The sequence below is a fragment of the Spermophilus citellus genome, assembly GCF_964194105.1.
Source record: "Spermophilus citellus genome assembly, chromosome: 8".
Taxonomy (NCBI): Eukaryota; Metazoa; Chordata; class Mammalia; order Rodentia; family Sciuridae; genus Spermophilus; species Spermophilus citellus.
In genome coordinates this window covers 2,061,431-2,083,998 of record NC_138189.1, presented here as the reverse complement: position 1 = coordinate 2,083,998, position 22,568 = coordinate 2,061,431, and the positions used below count along the sequence as shown (strand labels likewise).

Sequence of the window (22,568 nt, the reverse complement as noted above, 5' to 3'; positions counted from 1 at the left end):
ATCCATTGTGTATATATACCATAGTTTCTTTCTATTGAAAGGCATCTGTTATACCAAAACGAATATTACACTGAGACCCTCAAATAACTCTCAGACCACACAGTTTTATGCCAATAAAGCCTTCATTGCTGGCCAGCAGTGGACACTCTACTCTCTAAAATTGAGATGGGCAGAATGACGTGCCCGCCTTCAGTTGGCCTCATATTTAAGCCAAAAAACCACAAAAGGGACATTTGGGGGTTTAGCCAATGTAAGCAAGCAAGTTCAGAAGCTGAATTGGGCAGTTAACGAGACAATGCAATGGGTACATTGGTATTTCCCACAGGACTTTCCAGGTTGGCAGAGCAGCAAGCAAGCAGAAAGGAAGTGGGTCAAAGTGACCCTCGTTGAATATAAGTTAGAGAATGGTTACTAACGTCTAGACAATTAATCTGACAAGGTACATTGCCCCAGAAATATGGAAAGCAAAGAGAACAATTTTACATTGTATAAGAATTGCTAGGTAACTATTAATGGGTACAGAGGTGGGGCTTTCCCACGGGAGAAGCATTTCTTACCTGATATGGAGTCTCAGGGTAAAATGGAGTCTGTTTGGTCATTGCCTAGCCTGGCTCATAACACACCTAGGTTGGTTCCACAGTTTAGCTATTGTTACTTGTGCTGCTATAAACATTGATGTGTCTGTGTCCCTGTAGTATGCTGTTTTTCAGTCCCTTGGGTATAGACAGAGGATGGGATAGCTGGGTCAAATGGTAGTTCCAGTCCACTATTTTCCAAGGAATCTCCACACTGCTTTCCAGATTGGTTGCACCAATTTGCAGTTCCATCAGCAATGATGTATGAGTGTGCCCTCTTCCCCACATCCTTGCCAACACTTATTGTTGCTTGTATTCATTTAAAAAATTTGTTTTAGTTGATATAGCCACAATATCTTTATTTTTTTGGTGCCTCATATGTTCGAGGCAAGCTCTCTACCACTGCGCTACAACCGCAGCCCTGTTGCTTGTATTCTTTTTTTTTTTTAATATTTTTTTAGTTGTATGTGGACACAATACCTTTATTTATTATTTTTATGTGGTGCTGAGGATCAAACCCAGGGCTAGGCAAGTGCTAGGCAAGTGCTCTGCCACTGAACCACACCCCCAGCCCTATTCTTCTTATTTATTTATTTATTTATTGGTTGTAACTGAACACAATATGTTTATTTTATTTATTTATTTTTATGTGGTGCTGAGGATCGAACCCAGGGCCTCTCATGTGCTAGGCGAGCACTTTACCACTGAGCCACAATCCCAGCCCCGCCTGTATTCTTAATAGCTGCCATTCTGACTGGAGTGAGATGAAATCTTACAGTAGTTTTGATTTGCATTTCTCCAATTGCTAGAGATGTTGAATATTTTTTCATTTATTTGTTGATGGGTTGTATATCATCTTCTGAGAAGTATCTGTTCAGTTCTTTGGCCCATTTATTGATTGGGTTATTTGTTTTTGGTGTTTTTGAGTTATTTATATATCCTGGAGATTAGTGCTCCATCTGATGTGTGTGGGGTAAAAATTGCTCCCATTCTAGGCTCTCTCTTCACCTCACAAATTGTTTCTTTTGCTGAGAAGAAGCTTTTTAGTTTGAATCTATCCCACTTATTGATTCTTGATTTTATTTCTTGCGCTATATGAGTCTTGTTAAGGAAGTTGGGGCCTGATCTGACATGGTGAAGATTTGGACCTACTTTTTCTTCTAGGTGCAGGGTCTCTTGTCTAATTCCTAGGTCCTTGATCCACTTTGAGCTGAGTTTTGTGCAGAGATAGGGACTTAATTTCATTTTGCTGCATATGGAGTTCCAGTTTTCCCAGCACCATTTGTTGAAGATGCTATCTTTTCTCCAGTGTATGTTTTTGGCAACTTTGTCTAGTATGAGATAACTGTATTTATGTGGGCTTAAAATCCTAAAAATAGAAATTTATTTCTATTTTAATAATAATCCTTTAAAATAGAAAAAGGAATAATAGAAATAATCCTTTAAAAATAGAAAAAGGACTGAGGATATAGCTCAGAGTGCCCCTGGGTTCAATTCTAGTACCGCAAAAACAAACAAAAAGATGTCAATGATCCTTTCTGAGCCGGTCCTGTAGCTCTAACTACTTGAGAGGCAGGTAGGAGGGTCGCTTGAGTCCACAAACTTGAGACCAGCTTGGGCGACATCGCCAGACCCTGGAATAATAATAATGATAGTAGTTTTTTCTGAGCCATCTTCTCCCAGAGCAGTCTGTTTTGCAGGTAGCCCTTTTGTTTGTTGTCTCTCTCTTTCTGTCAGAGGCATCCTCTGGTGTCCAGGGCCCTGACTGGCTGGAAGAGGACACTCATAGAGCTTGCCCCTGGGGGCTTCACCAGGCACTGACCTGGCAGGAAATCCTCCCCAGCTGATCAGACCCCAGAGAAACCCCATGTGGTGTCCCGTCTGGGGGAGGCCTCTGTCCAGTTCTCTGGGCACTGAGGGTAGGATGGGGCTGGGGTCTCAGCACCATGTACATGTACACCATGTCCTCTGTCTTCAACACAGAACCTCATCTCTGCAGAGATCCTCTGGCCCACTGGGAAGAAGTGCCCAGTGTTAGCCTGGCAAGGTACATCTAGGAGCCCTGCAGAGGGGACCTGGCTCCCTGCTGTCCTCTAGCCAGTCCTGCTCTTAGCTCCCCTTCACTTGCACTTCGAGAGATACCTGGGCCCTCTTGGCTTCTGTCTGCCAAACAGATGCAAACATGCAGACTAGACAGAGAGAAACTTGCCAGGGCACCAGGAGTCCGCTAGGCGTGGCCTTCTCCCTTTTGGGGCCCACTGGCTTCTTGTCCTGGAGAACCTGAGCACCATGCTCCACACCCACCACTGCAGCTTGTCACAGGCACTCAGGGGTGTCTTCAATCCTCCCCATCCTTGGGACACCCACTGGGAGAGGCCTGCTCTGCCAGCCTCCTCGGGAGTTTAGGAAGTTCTACTTCCCAGGCCTGGAAGAGAAGACTAAGGGCCACAGGAGTTGACCCCATGGATCCAGGCAGGTAGTCCAAACATGGAGCCTCTCTGCTCCTGTAGGAAGGATTGGAACCCTAGAATCTTCTCTCTGGGGCTGGAGTAACTGAAAAAATGCCCCAGACTTAACTATGCCAGGAAAATGGAGCAAGATGGAGAAAAAGTCTGACCGTGGAAGGGCTCTTGGGGATGTTGGCCAGCAGGGAGTTGTAACTTCACCTAGTCCTCAGTCTGCCCCCCACAACAGGTAGCACACCTACATGTTTCAGGAACAGACAGCCTGGGTGGTGACTATGCTGACCCCATTGACGCGGCCAGCCAAGAAGTCTCATTGGCTTTTCCTTCAGCAACAGAATCAGGTGGGCTCTTGGCATCTCCATGGCCGCTGCTCTGGGCCAAGCACCATTGTTCCCTCTTGGATGTCCAAAGTCAGAACCTTGCAAGGCTCACGAGTCACTCCGGAGAAAAGCTTGAGCCTCCGCTGGTCTACGGGGTCCCACTGCCCCATCTCCCTCCCAGCATCAGAGAAGTAAAAGGGTCACAGAATTACAAAGGAATCACAGAATCAGGACTCGGGGATGTAGCATAGTGGTGGGTGCTTGCCTAGCATTTGCAAGGCCCTGGTTGCATCCCCAGTACCTCAAAAAAATACATAAAGAAGTGAATCATGAACTCCTGAACTATGGGAGGATAGAATTTGCACAGCTGGGAGGAATCATCAGTCACATCTCAGCTAGTCCACTGGTGGCGGGGCGAGGAAAGGCACAGACCTGTGTCATCAGAATATGCCAGAGCTGCTCCTCAAGCAACAAGCCATGGTCTGAACACATCTCTCATGTTGGACCATTGCAGCACCTGGAAAGCCTGTCTGGGTTTACCCTCTCAGGCTTCCCTGCACTCTTTGCATGAACCTGAACATGGCAGGTCAGCTGGCCCTGGCCCCTGTTCCTGTACCTGAGTCTCTCCTGGGAGTGTACCCCAGCTTGCCACTGAGCTGTCTGCACTTCTGTACCTCACCAGGGCTGCACAAACCAGCAGGGAACCTGCCCTCTGTAGGTCATAACTGGTACAAGATTTGTACAGGGCTGTTTGTCCTGGGAATTCACGTCCTGGCCCCTAAGGTATGGTCTAGAAGTGGGGCACAGGCTCTGGGTGGGCACATTCCCTTGGCTACTGGCCTCCTTCTCTGCAGGGAGGGCAGAAGGCAGAGGAAAGCCAGAGTGGGGTGTGGGCAAGGGAAGGACCTACAATTGGGAGGACAAGGATCATCACCATAGAGAGCATTTGACCCTGACCAGCCCTCCCAAGGACTCCACCGTGGCCAGGGACATGTGAGCGCCACCATTTCCCCTATGTCTTAGAGAGAGGGGTAGAGACAGGGGCTGAGAGGTGATGTGTGAGGGAGGCAGAGCTGGGCCTGACAGAGTTGGGCCTTGGAGGCTGCTAGATGGAGCCACTTTCCATCCACAGGACTGGATTAACCCTTGCCCTAACCCTCAGGGGTTAGACAGGGAGCAGATTGGTCATCTACCACTGAGAGGAACAGATTATGGAGGGATGGCAGGTGCTCCGAGTCATCAGCAGCCGCATGCCTGGAGCAGCCAGATGCCTGGAGCAGCCAGGCTGTTCAGTGTTCAGTGACTGGGGACTTGGGTACCCAGGACTCAGGGAAGAGACCTCAAGGCACCCGGTGCTCCGTTCTGTATGCTTAGGTGCAACGTGGGGGTGGTGGGTGGCTCACATTCAGGTCCTGCCTGAAGTCTGGTCCCCAAGCCTGTGGGATCACAATGCCCCCTTGTGGACACTCAAAAGGAGGGACCCCTCCCATGGGTAAGGGCTGAGGTCAAGTGCTGTCACCTTGGCTCTTTGGGTGAACAGGTGACCACAGGTTGCTGTGTGTGATGGGGGGATGTTGCTGCTAAACTAAGTTAGTGGCTAACTTTACTAGTTGCAATTTAGTAGGTGGGCCTGGCCCCCAACAAGCTCCCCAGCCCCTACACAGCCTCCTTCCTAGCACAGCTGGCTCATGAGGCCAGCAGGGCAAGGGCTGACGTCCTAGTATCCAGATAGAAGCGGCAGAGCGGGAGGGGCAGGGCCCAGAGGGACCCGAAGAGGCCAGGCGAAGGGGGTCTGTGCAGGATCTCAGTGTACGATTTCCAACAGTAGATGAACCAGAGTGGAAGTGGTGGTCTGTCCACTCCCCTGCTCTACCTGGTCACCTGCTGGGAACCTCAGGGCCCCTCGCTGCACTTAGAGGGAGATCCAGCCTCTTTGCAGGGCCTGGAGCCCTCCTGGTCTGCATTTTGCGTTTGCCCAGGCTCAGCCCAAGCTGTGTGGATCACACAAGAGAAACACAGGGTGCCTTGCACAGGGACCTACGTGGAGGAGGGAAAGGCATCCACACAGGGCAGGGACGCCCTGGGCAGGGAACCCCTAAAAGACCCCATTTGTGCATAGGCACCATTGGGGGTGATTGAGCCCTGGAAAAACTCAGCATTTGTTTGGGAAGTTGAGGGAAGGAGAAGCACGGAGGAGGAGGGCCAGCTCCCTGTTGCCTCCTGCCCCAAGAGCAGCTTCTGGCATTGATGTGTTCCACCCACACTTGCAGGGGTTAGGCATCCGGCTCTGGGTGCTACGTGAGTCCTGGGTGGGTAGGGGACCTCTCTGGGCGAAGTATCTCCGTGTGACCGACTGAATGCCACGCCCTTAGCTCGGGAGCTCGGCTCTGGGAACCTGGCCTGCAGCCCAGGAGGCGGATTGTGACCCACACTCTGGAGGTCGGCTGACTCCTCGTCTTCAGTAGCTGCACCAGAGGCTGCTGGACCCCGCGACTCTCCAGCTTCCCAAGACGCGGGGGAAATAGGGTCGTTGGGACGAACCCCCACCGCAGGGGATGGGCCTAGGAGCTCCCTGGGGACCGCAGGGCCTGGGAGGGCGAGGGCGTGGCCCGCCGGCGGGGCGGGGCGGGGCGGGGCGGGGCGGGACGGGCCGGCGGAGTGGGCGGCCGAGTTCCGGGACGGCCGGCCGCGCGCGGAAATGCAGGCCGCCGCCGTCCGCGGCAGGCTGGCAGTCATGTCCCGGGACGCCGGGTCCCCGCTCGCGGCCGCGCCGCTCAGCGGCCTGTACCTGGAGGCGGGTCAGCAGCTGCGGCGCCTGCAGGACCAGCTGGCCGCCCGGGACGCCCTCATCGCGCGCCTCCGTGCTCGCCTGGACGCGCTCGAGGGGCACGCGGCGCCGTCGCTCGTGGACGCGCTGCTGGAGCAGGTGGCCTGCTTCCGGGAGCAGCTGCGGCGGCAGGAGGGAGGCGCCGCCGAGGCCCAGCTGCGCCAGGTGCGGGGGCGGGCGACGCTGCGGGCGCGGGGTTCTCAGCGCGAGTTCTGCGGGCTGAGAGTTGGGGCTGCGGGCGCGGGTATGTGGGTTTTCTGTGCGGGGTGTAGGATTCCAGTGAGGGCAGGTCTTGGGTGCTGGCCTGTTGTGGGGTCCCTTCCAGCCCGGCCCAGTAAAGGGCTTTAGCCCTGGTGACACTGCCGCTTTATTCTGGGAGTGACCACCAGGGAGGCGCCTGAGTTCCAGGACAGGTGTGAATCCTTTCTCCCCAAACAGAAGCAAGAATAGTACTTTCCTATAAGTTGTTTGTAGGCCCCCAAATCAGGCAAACTCCGGCATCTGTTATTTCATTTGGTCCATGACTATTATCCTGATTTTTCCAGGAAAGAAGATAGGCCTGTAAATGGAGTGGCCCTCAAAGGACAGCTTTTGTTTCTAGGACTGGTCCCATAGCCGGATTTTCAAGGAAAAAAGAAACATGGCTCTGTTTTCTGATTATAAAAGCAAATAAAGAAAAGAATAGAATAATGCCCCCAACCCCCACATTAAAGAGGTAACTGGTTTTCCAGCAGTGGCCTGCCCCCTTCCTGCGTTTCTCTGGGTATAGGGCACAATGTTGAGTTCATGTTTCCCATACAGTTTTACTAAGGTTGTCAACATTTCCCCATCTGTATCATTTAAAATAAACTCAACAGCCAGATGTCTCCCCAATTCCAGCTCCTCCTCTCTTTCTGGAAGGCCAATTGTAACTCATCAGAGTAGAAAGGAAATAGAAAAGTCATCTGATCTCTGCCACTGATATTAGTGTAATGGTCATTAAGGGCCACCGATGAGTACAGAGTGGGGTCCCTAAGGGCCCCATTTACCCTATCACCAGAATGTTTTGGGGAGTGGTTAGGGGATATGGGCACCTTACAAGCAGAGCAGAACTGTACTTCAATCTAGAGGCCATGGGTATTCAGCCTGTGTCCACAGCTTCTCACCGGGGGATGCCCCACAGGGCAAGGTCTGTGGTCCCAGTATTACTGGTCCTTCCTCCCCCAGCGTATATATTTTGGGGGGATTTTTACTTATTATTTTGCAATTTTATTTAGGTAATTTTGTTTAAATTATTGTGATAGTTTTGGGCTGGGACTGTAGCTTAGTGGCAGAGCGCTTGCCTAGTGTGCATGAGGCACTGGATTTGATCCATAGCACCACATAAAAATAAAATAAAGGCATTCTGTCCACCTTCAACTACAAAAAAAATTAAGATTATTGTGATAATTTTAAATAATTTTAAATATTATGTTTTTCAATCTGTCAAACAAAGTGACCAAACATAGCTATCATAAGTTAACGTGTGGAACAACTGATTCTGATAGATCCTGTATGTTTTATTTCGCTGTCATTTTTTTCTGTATCATAGCTCCTTAGGTTAGGTGGTTTGCAAAGGTAAATGCTGGCTTAAGCGGAGAACTAACATAGTACATTTTTATGAAGATAAGTACATGTCTCAGCACAATTTTATCAAACATCAAAGGAATTGTGTTGTCAAATTGATACAAATATGGCTGGCCACTTTGGCACACACCTATAATCCCAGTGACTTGGGAGGCTGACGCAGGAGTATCACAAGTTCAAGACCAGCCTCAGCAACTTAGTGAGGTACTAAGCAACTCAGCAAGACCCTGTCTCAAAAAAAAAAAAAAAAAGTTCTGGAGATGTGGCTCAGAGATAAAGCACCCTGGGTTCAATCCCCACTACCAAAACAAAACAAAACAACAACAATGCAAATACGAGGGTCATTCTTTTTTTTTTTTACTGTCTCAAGTTTTCTCCCCTCCTCCTCTCCCTATACTCATTATCTTTAGATGCTACCAGTGAATATAACATTTTTATATTTGAAATCATTTGTCTTTTAACTGTAGGAAAAGAAAAATAACTGAAGCTAAGTTTAATGTTAAATGTTAATAGAAATTAATAAGTGTGAAAATAAATGAGTAACTATAATAACCTTTCCTTAAAGAAATGGTTAGTTTAAATGTTATATTTCCAGATATAGTAATATGTTGTGATTGTGGACAACTGATTAAAATAAGAGAATTGCATACAAGCTTAGGTTATTTCCAAGGGATACAGAAAAGTTGTTTCATACTTGTTATTCCCCAGACAGAAATGTAAATGGAGGGGAAAAAACTCGAGAAAAAGACAAGGTAGGGACAAGAGACTTAGGTGGCCAAATCTGTATGTCATTCTGAACACCAAGCAACCTTGGGCTTCCATGCTACTTTAACAGCTGCCTGGGGTCTTTGATCCAGAGGAAATCTCCAGGAGGTCAAGGTCAGGATAATGAAGTGAACCCTTCTATGGAACTCACTTCTGATAGTATGATGGATCTTTTAATTTGCTAGCATCAAAACAAACTGTGGGGCCGGGGATGTAGCTCAGTTGGTAGAGCGCTTGCCTCACATGCACAAGGCCCTGGGTTCAGTCTCCAGCACCACACACTCGCACACACACAAAAACCTTTGCCACTGTGTACACTGGTAGTAACTGAGAGATAGACAATGGAAAGGGAGCTTCTTTCCCATGAACTCTTGGATTTCTTCACTTGGTCCAAGTCTTGGTTTACCTGGACCCCATCATGGTCCTTTGACTAAGGCAGAAAACTTGCTGAAGAATCCAGGTGTGGTCCAGAACATGGTCCATATGTGCAGTGGTGGAACTGGACCTTGAATGGTTCAAGTGTATTAGAAGGTTGTGTTAGACCAAAGCTTATGAGGTTTCACTGGCTCCTGGCATAAGGACAGCCAGGTTTGGGCTGCAGCATCTAAGGGCTGCCCAGAAAGCAGGAAGGGACAATACTGGATTGAATGGTGTCTTCCCAAAATTCATGTCCACCTGGAACCTCTGACTGCCGACCTTATTTGGAAATGTGGTGCTGCAGATGTAGTAAGCTAAAATGAGGGTGTGTCCTAATCCAGTGACTGATATCCTTATGAACGGCCATGTGAAGGTGTGTAAGAGGTCATGTGGAGACAGAGGCAGAGATTGAAGTGTTGCATCTACAAGGTAAGGAACTGGGAGCTGAGGAGGAAGGCTTTCTCCTGGAGCCAGGGGAGGGAACATGGCCCTGTCCACACCTGGATCTTGGACTTATGGCTTACAGAGGTGTGAGAGAATATTATTTCCGTTGTTACATCAACAGTTTGTGGTACTTGGTTACAGGGCCCTGGCAGACTGATCCAGGATGCAGGCCCAGAGGCTCAGCCTCCTGTGTGTAAGACTGATCCACAGGACCGTTGATAGCATTCTTCACACTTGGTCCTGCGCATAGAGCTGTTGGGGAGTGGGCCAGAGAGGCCAGGCCAGTCACCATTCTCTGTGTTGTGCCGGAGTGCATAAGACGGCAACTCCAGCACTGGCTGTACAGCCATAAGTGGTTGAGGCCACTACTGTGTCCCAAGAACTGTAATTACCTGGAAACAGCCGGGGAAGCCAACTTGAATCTCTCCAGCTTGAGAGCCAACAAGCACTCAAAACAGGCTCGAGACCAGGCTTCGCACTGTGGGGAGGAGGGCTGCTGAGAGAAGCCTGGGCAGCAGACCGCCAGTGGCTTCGCCTCCACCTTAGTGGTGTGGGAAGAAGACAGCCCCGAAAAAGGTGTAGTTGTCACCTAGCAAGTATCACACAGTGAGGTTATTTTTAAACTGATGTTTGAAAGCCAATTTTTATGTTTTTTAGTTGGTGCTAGAGAGCATCCTTGGGGCCTTGTGTGTGCTAAGCAGGCACAGTGCTACTGAGCTCACCCCAGCCCCTGCAAGCTGATTTTTCAAGAAAGAAGAAAATAAAAAGGCTGCCAAATTCTTTAGATTCACCTACCTCTTCCCATAGTCAGCCGCAGGTCTGTCGCTCTCCTTTATCTGTTTTGGAAGCCAGTTGAGAATCCAGGCCTTGTCTGTATGTATGGCCCAGTCTTAGTCCCAGTAATACTTACTGGGCAGCCACGTGGAGCAGGGCCCAGTGCCAAGGCCTGGCGCGAGGAGGCAGGAGGGAGCCATGCTCCTGGTGTGCTTCAGGATCCATATAGAGATGGCTGTTTCTCCCACTGTCTCCTTTTGGCCAGTGGAGGAAGAAGGCTTAGAAATCAGGTTTTGTTCAAAGTCCCCTAGTGCTGAAGAGGGTCTAAGGACACTGCAGCGGATGGAGGCATTGAGGCAGGCTGTCCTCACTCAGTCACACTGGCGGCTACTTTGAGCCTGGGAGCCTCAGTTTGTGCACCTGTGGAATAGGAGAGACAGGTGTGGTGGAGGGCATGGAATCCTGTGGTCAGTGCGGAGTTGGGCTCAGGAAGCAGTGACTGCTCCTGCTACCACAGTCACATCTGATGCTTTTGCATATATATCAATACTACTTTTTTTGTTTTGTTTTGTTTTTTAGGTGCTGGGGATTGAACTCAGGGGCTCTTGACCACTGAACCACATCCCCAGCCCCATTTTGTATTTTATTTAGAGACAGGGTCTTACTGAGTTGCTTAGGGCCTTGCTTTTGCTGAGTTTGGCTTTGAATCCACAATCCCCCTGCCTCAGCCTCCTGAGCCTCTGGGAGCCATCGTGCCCAGCTCAATACTTGTTCTTATGTGTATAGATAACATATTTTCCCTGAATAAACTTCAGTATCAGAAAGAGACATTTCTCTGTCATGCTGCTGAAAAAAATTTCAGCTTTTGTTTTAGAAAACTTAACATTTAAGTGTATGCTATTGTCGGGTCTGAATGACCATCTCTGTTTACTGCACAGAAGGTTTTGAGCCACTGCTGAGGGGAACTTGGTCTGGCTCAGGTGAGCATGGCAGAAAATGTCACTGCCCTGGGAACTTCATTGTCACTAGCAACAGGCAGTGTGTGAAGAGCAGAGCTGTGGTGCTGGCTGGTGGCAACAAGGTCCGGGAGGGGTGGGCCAGGCCAGGGCCAGGGCCGGCAGGGCTCTGCAACACTTCCAAAGAGCAGCTATACGATCCACAAAGTAAGGACATGGGAGAGGCCCTGACCAATTTGTAATACCTTCAAAAATGTCAGCTTTTAAATAAACTCAAGGTCAGGAAATGCCTGTGCTTTTGGTGCTAGGCTCAATACCATGGAACCGCAGCAGTGGGAGCCTAGTGCTCAGTCTTCTTTTTCCTGTTCGTAGCCCTTTGTTAAGGAGGCCACAGGTGGTTCTCATCTGGGTAAACGCCCCATCATACTGTATGTGCCCTCCTGTAAGTGGCCACGTTGAGGTAGGTGAACTGGCACCCCTTGGCAGCCTGTGGTGGGCCGCTAAACCCTTGGAGAGCCTGGAGCCCCTCTGTTCTTCAAAGCACTGAGGTCTAGGTCACTCCGCCTCCCGTCCTGCAAGTGCAGTGGGGCTGCTCTGGGAGATCCCGGCTAACCCGGCCCCCTCCACACAGAAAGGCCTGCCTGCTCCGTGGAGTTGTCGGGGTCGTAATGGTGAATGCTATGGCCTGGGGAGAACAGAGCTCACCTGGCGGGCAGAGGGAGGCGCCTGAGGCCTCTGATACCTGTGAAGTCAGATGGAGGCATAGATGTGATGGTTGACAGGTACAGGTGCTGAACATGTTTGGGCAAAAATCCACTCTACACTGGCACCTTCCATCCCCAGATTAGTTCTGCATCTGATCATTATAACTGACGTTTCTTCTTTTCTCTTTCTATTCATCTCTACAACAAAGTTTAGGGAAAGTGGGAAGGAAAAGATGCCCAGAGAAAAGTCCAGAATGTTCTGAGTCACCAGGTTAGCATACACAGGTGCACCCTGGGCTTACCCCACAGAGCAGCTATCATGCACACCATGGAGTTTGGGTGGAGGAGTGCCAGGAGACAGGGCGGGGCCTGGTGCAGCTCCACTGGATTATTTCCTCCCCTTTCCTCCTTTCTCTTTTCTTCCTCTTACCCTTCCTCCCTGCCTTCTGTTCTTCCTGTGTCAAGGACTGAGCCCAGGGCCTGTGCATTGTAAGACAAGTGCTTTACCACTTACTACTACTACTTTTCTTTTTCTTCTTCTTGGTGGTACTGGGGACTGAACCCAGGGCCTTGTACATACGAGGCAAGCTGTCTACCACCCGAGCTAGAGGCAAGCTCTATACCAACCGAGCTACATCCCCAGCCCTTACCTCTTACTTCTTTTTTTTTTTTTTTTTTGAATTTTTAAATATTTTTTTTCTTTTTTTTTATTGATTATTTAAAGCATTACATAGCTCATGATATATCATCTTTCATACATTTGACTCAAATTGTGTTTTGAACTCCCATTTTCACCCCAAATACAGATTGCAGAATCATATCTGTTACATATTCACATTTTTACATAATGCCATATTAGTGACTGTTGTATTCTGCTACCTTTCCTATCCCCTACTATCCCCCCTCCCCTCCCCTACCCTCCCATCTTCCCTCTCTACCTCCCCTGCTGTTGTTCAATTCTCTCCCTTTTTTTCCCTCCCCCTTGCCCCTCATGACCTCTTATAATTTTATGTATCATTGAAGGTCTCCTACCATTTCCATATGCTTTCCCTTCTCTCTCCGTTTCTCTCCCCCCATTCGTCTTTGTTTACTGTAGTCTTTTCCTCATGCTCTTCCTTCCTGTTCTGTTCTTAGCTGCTCTCTTTATATCAAAGCAGACATTTGGCATTTGTTTTTTAGGGCTTGGCTAGCTTCGCTTAGCATAATCTGCTCTAATGCCATCCATTTCCCTGCAAATTCTATGATTTTGTCATTTCTTAATGCTGCATAATACTCCATTGTGTATAGATGCCACATTTTTTTTATCCATTCATCTATTGAGGGGCATCTAGGTTGGTTCCACAGTCTAGCTATTGTGAATTGTGCCGCTATAATCATTGATGCAGCCGTATGTGGCTCAAGCGGTAGCGCGCTTGCCTAGCATGCGTGCGGCCCGGGTTCGATCCTCAGCACCACATACCAACAAAGATGTTGTGTCCGCCGAGAACTAAAAAAAATAATAAATATTAAAAAATTCTCTCTCTCTCTCTCTCACTCTCACTCTCAAAAAAAAAAAAAAGAATTTTAAAATATTTTTTAGTTCTTCGCGGACACAACATCTTTGTTTTTGTATGTGGTGTTGAGGATCGAACCCGGGCCCCATGCATGCCAGGCAAGCACACTACCGCTTGAGACACATCCGCAGCCCACCTCTTACTTCTTGACCCCACTCTTTTTTTTTAAAGTTTAGTTATAGATGGACACAATACCTTTTATTTTATTTATTTATGTGGTGCTGAGGATCGAATCCAGCGCCCCATGCATGCAAGTCAAGCGCTCTACTACTGAGCCACAGAGTGGGGCCCCCAGCCCTGGACCCTGCCCTTTTTTTTGGTGCTGGGGGTTGAACCCAGGGTTCTGTGTATGCAAGGCAAGCACTCTACCAACTGAGCTATGTCCCCAGCCCTGGACCCCACTCTTAAAACAGTACTGGCCATGCATCCTCTGGGCATTCCCCTGTGGCTCTATTTGTAGGAGAGGACAGCTACAGTGGTTAAGAACAAGGCAGGTTCCTCTGAGCTGCTGTGAAATCAGGAGATTCCAAGGAGAAAAGAAGCATGATACATAGTATTCTGTAACTACTGTGTAAAGCACACACATGGAATAGTGATTATAAACGTGCCCAAGTAATGAATAGCAGTTGTCTTTGGAGACTGAGGTGGACCAGGGAGGGATTGGGGAAGGAAAAAATATTTATTTCCTTTTGTATATATTTGAATTATATTTTAAGAACAGTACATATGTTTTTATGATTCAAAAAAGCCAGAGGTTGGGGTCTGGGGTTGTGGCTCAGTGGTAGAGCGCTTAACTTGCATATGTAAGGCACTGGGTTTGATCCTCAGCATCACATAAAAATAAAGTGGAGGTATTGTTTGTATCCATCTACAACTAAAAAATATTTTTAAAAAGCCAGAGGCTAGGTTGTGGCTCAGTGGTGGAGCACTTGCCTAGCATGAGCCAGGGCCTGAGTTCCATCTCTATCACCACAAAACAAGGCTGGTCAGACTCACCTCCTAGCGTGGCCCTCTTCACAGGTGCAGGAGGTGAGCGAGGACCCAAGGCAAAGGCTAGATTCCTCCCCCACCTCCGGGGGACACACTGGGAGTTCTCTGAAGCAATCTTTTCATGGGTGGATGATTGAACTTTCCTCACCTCCTTCAGACTATATGTTGGAGAGTTTGTTGAAAATGGGAAAGCTTAAGTTTAAAGCCTAGTATTTAAAAACCGTCATTTTGGTCAGGTGCTGTGGCACTTACCTGTAGTCTTAGAAGGCAGAGGTGAGAGGATCGCTTAAGCCCAGGAGTTCAAGATGAGTCTGGGCAAGATACAGAAATCCTGTCTTAAAAAAAAAATTATACTAAGCTACAGTTGTGCACACCTGTGTCTGTAACCCTAATGATTTTGGAGGCTGAGGCAAGAGGATTGCCAGGTTTGAGGCCAGCCTCATAAATTTAGTGAGATCCTGTCTCAAAATGAAAAATAAGGGCTGGGTGCAGTGGTGCATGCCTATAATCCCAGCAGCTCTGGAGGATGATGCAGGAAGATCACAAGGTCAAAGCCAGCCACAGCAACTTAGTGAGGCCCTAAGCAACTTGGGGAGACCCTATCTCAAAATAAAAATATAAAAAAGAGCTGGGATATGATGTGGCTTAGTGGTTAAGTGTCCCTAGAGTTCAATCCCCAGTACCAAAAAATAAAAAAATGTAAAGAACTGGGCAGATAGTGGTAAATCCCCCCTTCAGTTCAGTCCCCCGTTGGAAAAAAAAAAAATGGTTTTAAGGATTTTTTTTTTAAATAATTACTGCTGGGTACATTAGTTTTCTAAAGCTGCTAGAATAAAGCACCACAAACCAGGGGGCTTAAAGCAAGACAAATTGAATCTTTCCACAGTTTTGGAGGCCAGAAGCCCCAAATCAAGACATCTGCTCTCTCCAAAGACACTGGGAAGATCATCCCCACCTCTCCCAGGCTCAGTGGTGGCTGCAGTCCTTGGTGTTCCTTGGCCTAGAGATTCATGGCTCTAGTCTTTGTCTCCCTGCAGCCTTCTCCTGTGTGCACCCTAATTTCCCTATTCTTCCTGCCTAATTGATTATGGTTCCGGGGACTGAACCCAGGGATGCTCTACCACTGAGTACACCCCCTGTTCTAATTTTTTATTTTGAGACAGGGTCCTGCTAAGTTGCCCAGGCTGGCCTTGAACTTCAGTACTCCTGCCTCAGCCTCCCAAGTCTCAAGGATTATAGGCCTGCACCACTGTGCCCAGCCAGCCACTTTTAGTAATTCATTGATGCAAAATCTAAAGTTAAAAATTTTCTTGTGAAAACAGATTTTTAGATAAAGTTTCAGAAGAGCATGCTCAATGCAGGTTGAGAAGCCTCCCTTCTGAGAGGTGTCATCTAGTGCTGGGTGATCCTTGTCAGCTTTTCTTTTGCTTTATCAATGTTTGCTTTTGATATTCTTTTAATCAAACAAATTGTGCTTTAAAATCTTCCACTTAGGAAGTTGAGAGACTTACTGAGCAACTAGAAGAAAAAGAGAAGGAGACGCAGCAGCTGATGAGCCAGCCTCAGCAAGCCCGGGAGAAGGAGCTTGTCCTGTTGCGGAGGAGTGTGCTGGAGAAGGAACGGGCCCGGGCCGCCAGCCATGTGCTGTGCCGCTCCTTGGCTGATGAGACCCACCAGTTACGCAGGACGCTGGCTGCCACTGCACACATGTGCCAGCACCTGGCCAAGTGTCTGGATGAACGACATGCACAGGGGGACGTGGGGGAGAAGTGCCTGAAGGAGGTGGGCCACAGTGAATCACCTGAGGTGAAGACGGGTAGGGTGGGCAGAGGCATTGTCCACAAGCCCCTGGGGTCCCTGTGCAGTCACGGAGGTCAGGGTTGCCTTGAACCCACTTCTGTTCTCAGTTTGGAGGACTGGCTAATGGGGAGCTGGCCCGTCCAGGGACTTGGCAGGATGCCTACCCAGCCCCAACACTACCTGCAGCTGACCCTGGATCTGATGGAGAGATGGCCCTGTAGCATCTTCTGTCCCGCTGAGGATGGGGAGGAAGGGCTGGGATGGGGCAGCCCTGAAGAGGTATCATTATGTGTTAGGCCAGTGCAACTGAGGCAGAGGTGGGCAATTCTGCTAGGGAGGGCAGTGCCTCCAAATGCCACTGGGCAGGGCCAGGCTGGAGGCTACAGAAGCCCACAAGAGCTGGCCTCTGTGGGCTCTCTGCCTTTGAATGGGTCCAGGCTGGCCCCCCTGGTGTCGTGTGGCGCCAGTACTCTCTCTGAGCTAGCTTTGGGCATATCCTTGCCCTAGCATGGCCTCATGCCCACAGCTGGGAGACCTGGCCATTCTGAGATACACTCCTCCTCCCACCAATTTACAGGACATAGAGCAGCTCTGTGTCTCAGCACTGTACCCCGAGCTGGGCACCACACAAAGTGGAGCTGGTGGCTCTTCTAGAACCGGCCAGGTCTGGCTATGGCTTTGTTAGGGTTTGGTGAGGGGCTCAAGGACAGAGGATCTCTGCATCCAGAAGGTTGTTATGGGGGGTACACCTAGCCATTGAGGGGCCCCTGATGGGCGGAAGCTGCTATAGGCCAGTGCTGTCCATGTCGTCCTTCCCACTAGGGAGTTGTGGGGATCCACAAGACGCTGGGAATAGGCACGCAGGGTACACCTTGTCCAGGTGACACGGAGTGCCCAGAAAGGCAGAAGCTTACACCCCAGCACAAGGCCTCTCTCATTCAGGGCCTTTCCAGACAGTTCTCTGAGGCTGCTACAGGTTCACACAGAAACGTAAGTACTGGGGCAGGCAGGACACCCAGCTATGGGTAGTGTCACCACAGTGCCCACTGGGAAAAGACCTGCTGAGAACCACCTGTCTCGGTGGGTGGATTCTATAAAGGGCACCTCAGGAAGAACGCAGCTGTGTTTCAGAAACCCAAAGGAAGGGGCGTCTGGAGGAAACGGGTGCTCTTAGTCAGCTCTGGTCACAGTGACGTTCCCTCTCGAGACTTGAAGCAGCCACACGATGGTCAGCTTGGGAAGGTGTGGGGCTGATGGTGGGGGCAGGCATCTCCTTGGTTTCTAAATCAGTGTCACTTCTTAGCCGGGACTCAGCTGAGTCACCAGGGCTTCCCAGTGCCGACTGGGTTAGTACATGTATTTCCTGTCATTTGGGGAATTTTGAAAAATTGCGTCACTGGTATACAGTCGCCCACTGTCCAGTGCACAGAATTTCTAGAGTACAAACTGGTTTCATGAGACTTTTTAGTTAGGTCTTCCAGCTATTGTTTGGGGTTGTTTTGGGACATAGTTCTGTGACTGAATCCCCTTGACTCTGCATGAGGCCTGGGCTAGGTGCTGTGTCCACATTAGCCACATTTGAATCTGACTGGGCAGGAGGGGGATAAATTGGATCCATGGCCAGGCCCGCCCTCCTGCTGGGGTCTTCTGGTGTACAGCAGCATTAAGGTTCCTGTCCTCTCTGCTATCTGTTACGATGGCAAGTCTCAGAGGGTTTTATTTCATTTGGCATTCCAGTGCCTTCAGACTATGGCTTTAGAGTATTTAGGTGTAGGACGTTTAAAATATGAACAGCTCACATTGGTTGGCAGGATGGGATAGAGACAGTGTCAAGGATGCCCAAGGCATGGCCCAGCCCTAGCGGGGAGTAGGCCTGGTCAGGGAGCTAGAACCAGCAGCTTCCTGTCAAGCAAGTGGTCACCACCTCCTATACTGCAGGACAGTGATGATATGTGGCCTCAGCCTCTGAGTCAGTCATGTGCTAACATGGCTTCCCTCTTTCCCTTTTTCATGCAGCCAGAGCATACAGATGGGGATCAGGCTGCTGTTGAGAAGTTACAGGAAGAAAATCGACTGTTGAAACAGAAGGTGACTCATGTGAGTGTCTTTGACATTTCATTGTGAAGATCCCTCGCCCTAACAGAGGGCAGGTGAGGGTTCTCTCCTTGGCCTCTGCCCAGAAGTTGCTCCTGCCCTCCATCCACTCAACTGTCCCCAGAGACCAGAACTTGCTGCTCAAGAGGATATGCAGGGGCTGGGGATGTGGCTCAAGCGGTAGCGCGCTTGCCTGGCATGCGTGCGGCCCGGGTTCGATCCTCAGCACCACATACCAACAAAGATGTTGTGTCCGCCGAGAACTAAAAAATAAATATTAAAAATTCTCTCTCTCTCTCTCTCTCTCTCTCTCTCTCTCTCTCTCCTCTCTCCTCTCTCCTCTCTCCTCTCTCCTCTCTCACTCTCTCTTTAAAAAAAAAAAAAAAAAGAGGATATGCAGGACACTTCCTGTCTGCCACTCCCCACAGTTAATGCACCAGTCTATAAAGAAGCACAAGTTACAGTCTGGAAGTCCTGTTTTCAAGGCTGGAAAACTGTACTATGTCCACTCTGTTTAAGGTTGAGTCTCAGGATTCTCTGGTTGTCCCCCTGCACAAAACAGAGGGAGGTGACTTCCATTTAAGAGGAGAGCCTCACCCCAGTTATACTCTAAATCCTCTGTGCTAGCTGCTAGTTGGCTGGCCGCCTCAGGGCTGTGCTGTGAGCTCCTGGCTCTGCCCCCACAGGTGGAAGACCTCAATGCCAAGTGGCAGCGCTATGATGCCAGCCGGGACGAGTATGTGAGGGAACTCCACGTGCAGCTGAGGGGGCTGCAGGCCCCCCAGGAATCTGAACTGATGAGGAAGGAGATCTCCCGGCTCAACAGGCAGTTGGAGGAGAAGATAAATGACTGTGCAGAAGTGAAGCAGGAGCTGGCAGCTGCCAGGATGGCCCGAGACTCCGCACTGGAGCGAGTGCAGATGCTGGAGCAGCAGGTGTCTGCCCATGGGCTCTAGGCAGCGCCAACAAGACACACGCTACATGTGGCAGCCATGGTCTTAGGACAGACTGGGTCAAGGCTTGGAGGCACTGGGTGGGCAGCAGTCAGAGGGCACTGGAAGAAGCCAGCCAAGGACTGTCTCCTTCCTGAGCAGAAATGAGTATATTGTCTCCTTTCAGCTTCTTGCTTACAAGGATGACTTCGCATCAGAAAGGGCAGATCGGGAACGGGCTCAAAGCAGGATTCAGGAGCTGGAGGAGAAGGTCACTTCCTTGCTGTACAAGGCTTCCCAGAGACAGGTAGGTGCAAGGGCCTGTCTCCTCCCCTCAGGGCTAGTATTTTTGTTTTTCTTCATGAACTTCAAGCCTCTCTGTCTGCTGAGACCCTGATTTGCTGGTGACCAGAGTCAGGCAAGCTGCCTCATCTGAGCCCTGGGGCTCAGTCCTGAGAGACCTCCTGCTGGGCTCCTTTAGTTGTGGAGCAGCTGGCTTGGTGGTTTGTTAGCAGAGGAGTCTGCCCCCAGGCCTGTGCTGTCTCCCTGTGCGTTGCTATGATGTGGCTAGAGAGCTTGTCCTGGCCCCAGACTCTCCATGCATATCTGTCCTTGCTGTGAGGTGGGCACCCTAGTTAATGGGTCACATAGGTATGACATAGACCCTGAGTGTCCAGTAAGGTCCTCCAGCATAGCCGCTGTGCTGGGCTATAACCAACAGAACCTCTTAACCTCTCCCTCGGTAGACTCATGCTCCACAAAATCCCAGGAGAGGTATTTGTCTTTAGCCACTTTGTATCTAATACACTCTGTCCTGGGGCAAACTGTGCTCCCTCAAAGAACTAACTTCCTGTCTTGACAGACTGGATACTAGCAATGCCTTCAGAAGTCAGTGCACTCCAAGCCAGAGCTGGCCTTGAAAGTGCCCCTCTTGGAAAATCTTGAGCAGGACCTGGGGGATATGAGGAATACCCACAGTGCTCTGTGCTGAGCAGCTGCTGGATCTCATTGGCTGACAGCCTCTGCTTAGGGGAGTCATGAAGGATACCATTTCTTTAACACCCTTGGACTAAGACTACAGCAAGGGTCCTGGATGCAGTCGCCAGTCCTACTTATAAATGATGGAGACCTACGTTCCCCTCCTAAGTTCACAGACCAACAGGGTGGTATAGAAGGCTTCACCAGCCACAGGAGGCTCCCCAGAGCCCCTGCCCAGCCCCAGCAGCCAACTTGGCCTCACATAATGCAGCTGGGGTGTTCCCCACCCTCCAATTCCTGGTTCTTCTAAAACAGGGTATTGTAGTACTAGGAAGGGACCCTCTAGCATGCTGTACGGGCAGGAAGGGGAGCATCTTTTGCTGACCTTTGTTTTTGTCTGTGGGCTTTCCTGGGATTTGGTTTTGTCTGTGGGTTTTCTGGCCTACCTGAAGGTATGTGATTTGGATTAAAGGGCTGATAATGGTGCAGTCACAAAGATGGCCCCAAGTGGCCTGTCAGGCAGCCTCTCAAATAGTGGAGCCAATTCCAGGTTTGCCTGATCTGAATTCTCCAAGGGATTCCTGCTCAGCCCCAAGGGCAGGATTTCTGGTGGGGCTGGTGGTCACCAGCAATGAAGTATGCAGGTGCTACATGGGCTCTGCAAGCTGCCGAGTTCATGGCAGTTATCTGGAACATGTGTCAGGCCACACCAGGCTATGCCAACAAGTTTTGAGGCTGAGCCAAGGACACACCCCTGTGCTGCTGGAAGCCCTCTGGGGCTCAGTCTGCGCAGCATCCCAAGCCTCTTAAGGGAGGTCGAGAGAAGGACTGGCCTTAGTTTGCTGCCTCCCCACCATGAGTTCTGCTGCTGCTACTCCACAGTGGTACATGGGGCTTGTTCCCAAGGCCACCTTCTGGATCAGGTCTCCTGGGGCTCATGGTCCTATCAGGCCTTCCAGTGCAGGGTGGGGAGTGAACCCCACTCGGGCTGTTCCTTCCTGAGCCCACGAGGGAGCCTATGTGGGACCTCTTCAGTTACTTGCTGAGCACCTCCTTATCTGGGTTCGGGCTATGGCATTTAAATTTAATATCTCTGGGCTGGGGATGTGGCTCAAGCAGTAGCGCGCTCGCCTGGCATGCGTGCGGCCCGGGTTCGATCCTCAGCACCACATACCAACAAAGATGTTGTGTCCACAGAATACTAAAAAATAAATATTAAAAATTCTCTCTCCCTCTCTCCCTCCCTCCCTCCCTCCCTCTCTCTCTTTAAATAAATAAATAAATTTAATATCTCTAGTGGCTAGAACCCAAGGCCTGGCTTTGTGGCCTCCAGCACAGGTCCTGTGAACAGATCTTTGCCTTTTCTGTAGGACACCCAGGAGGAAGGCCCCTGCCGGATTCATACTAGGAGCAGAACTGCCAAGTACTTAGAGACCGATGTGTTGGAGCTTGGGGCACCTGGTGGCTGGAGGCCTGGGCCTGGGTCCCCACAGCTGGAGTCTCCTGCAGAGGACGTGTGCCCCAGCACAGCTCACAGAGGACGGGGTGACCTTCAGTGCCCCCGCTGCCTGGGCTACTTCAGTGACACGCAGGGTGAAAAATTCCTCAGGCATGTGTCTGAGTGCTGTCAGTGAGCCAGGGCCTCCTGTGCCCCTGTGGTTTCCACCCTGCCCTAGGGGATGTGGGGCTGCTTTCAGACATGGTGGGTTGAACTCTACTGAGACATAGGGCGCCCAGAATGAGATAGGAACACTCTTAAGAGTTCTCTTTGGTTCCCTTTTGGCCACAGCTCAGACTGGGTCTGTGAAGCTGCCAGCAGAGCTGGAGTCAGAGTTAGGGTCAGGAGCATCTGGCAGTGGGGGCAGTCCTGTCCCAAGCTGCCAAGCCAGTCTGGTGCAGGGACACCTAGAGGCCAGGTACCTTGCAGCTTCAGATGCTGCTGCTTGCCAGAAGCAGGTGGCTGCCTGTGGGAGCCCAGTGTGCCATCCCTAGGATGGAAGGCTCATCCTGTGCCACAGAATAAGGTGTCCTGGGCTAGGGTTGTGGCTCAGTGGCAAAGTACTCACCTAGCACATGCAAGGCCCTGGGTTCGATCCTCAGCACCACATAAAAATAAATAAAATAAAGGTATTATGTCCAACTACAACTAAAAAATAAAAAATTAAAAAAAAAAAGAATAAGGTGTCCCTCACAGGCCAGCTCTGTGTAGCATACGCATCACACTAGGGACCCTCCCAAGCCAGGCACAGCCCCGCCTCCACATAGCACCCTGCATTGCAAGAGCATTTATCATGCACTTCTGGTCATAGGCCAGAAGTTAAAGTACATTGACTTCATGTTAACTTATTTTTATAATAAATGTACTCACT

General features: G+C 50.0%; 1 protein-coding gene across 5 annotated transcripts; it reads left to right on the top strand.

The window, feature by feature from the left end:
* The first annotated feature begins 5,992 nt into the window (after positions 1–5,992).
* Positions 5,993–22,489, top strand: TNIP2 (TNFAIP3 interacting protein 2). 5 transcript variants are annotated; one of them, XM_081304591.1, is made up of 6 exons: positions 5,993–6,352; positions 15,890–16,201; positions 18,212–18,292; positions 18,976–19,224; positions 19,409–19,528; positions 21,497–21,744. In XM_081304591.1, the coding sequence occupies exons 1-6, from the start codon at positions 6,059–6,061 to the stop codon at positions 21,605–21,607; spliced, it is 1,167 nt and encodes a 388-aa protein (XP_081160717.1). In that variant the 5' UTR covers positions 5,993–6,058; the 3' UTR covers positions 21,608–21,744. The 5 variants fall into 5 exon arrangements, with proteins under 5 accessions (XP_081160717.1, XP_081160718.1, XP_081160715.1 ...); XM_081304589.1 differs by having other exon boundaries at positions 5,997–6,352; positions 21,570–22,489; XM_081304590.1 differs by having other exon boundaries at positions 5,998–6,352; positions 15,890–16,177; positions 21,570–22,489.
* The last annotated feature ends 79 nt before the right edge of the window (positions 22,490–22,568 follow it).

Excerpts from the sequence above, each read along its gene's own strand:
- TNIP2 (XM_081304589.1), top strand. The coding sequence starts at position 6,059 with ATGCAGGCCGCCGCCGTCCGCGGCAGGCTGGCAGTCATGTCCCGGGAC. Across the intron at positions 16,202-18,211 it reads GCCACAGTGAATCACCTGAG|CCAGAGCATACAGATGGGGA; the intron begins GTGAAGACGGGT and ends TTTTTCATGCAG. Across the intron at positions 19,225-19,408 it reads TGCAGATGCTGGAGCAGCAG|CTTCTTGCTTACAAGGATGA; the intron begins GTGTCTGCCCAT and ends GTCTCCTTTCAG.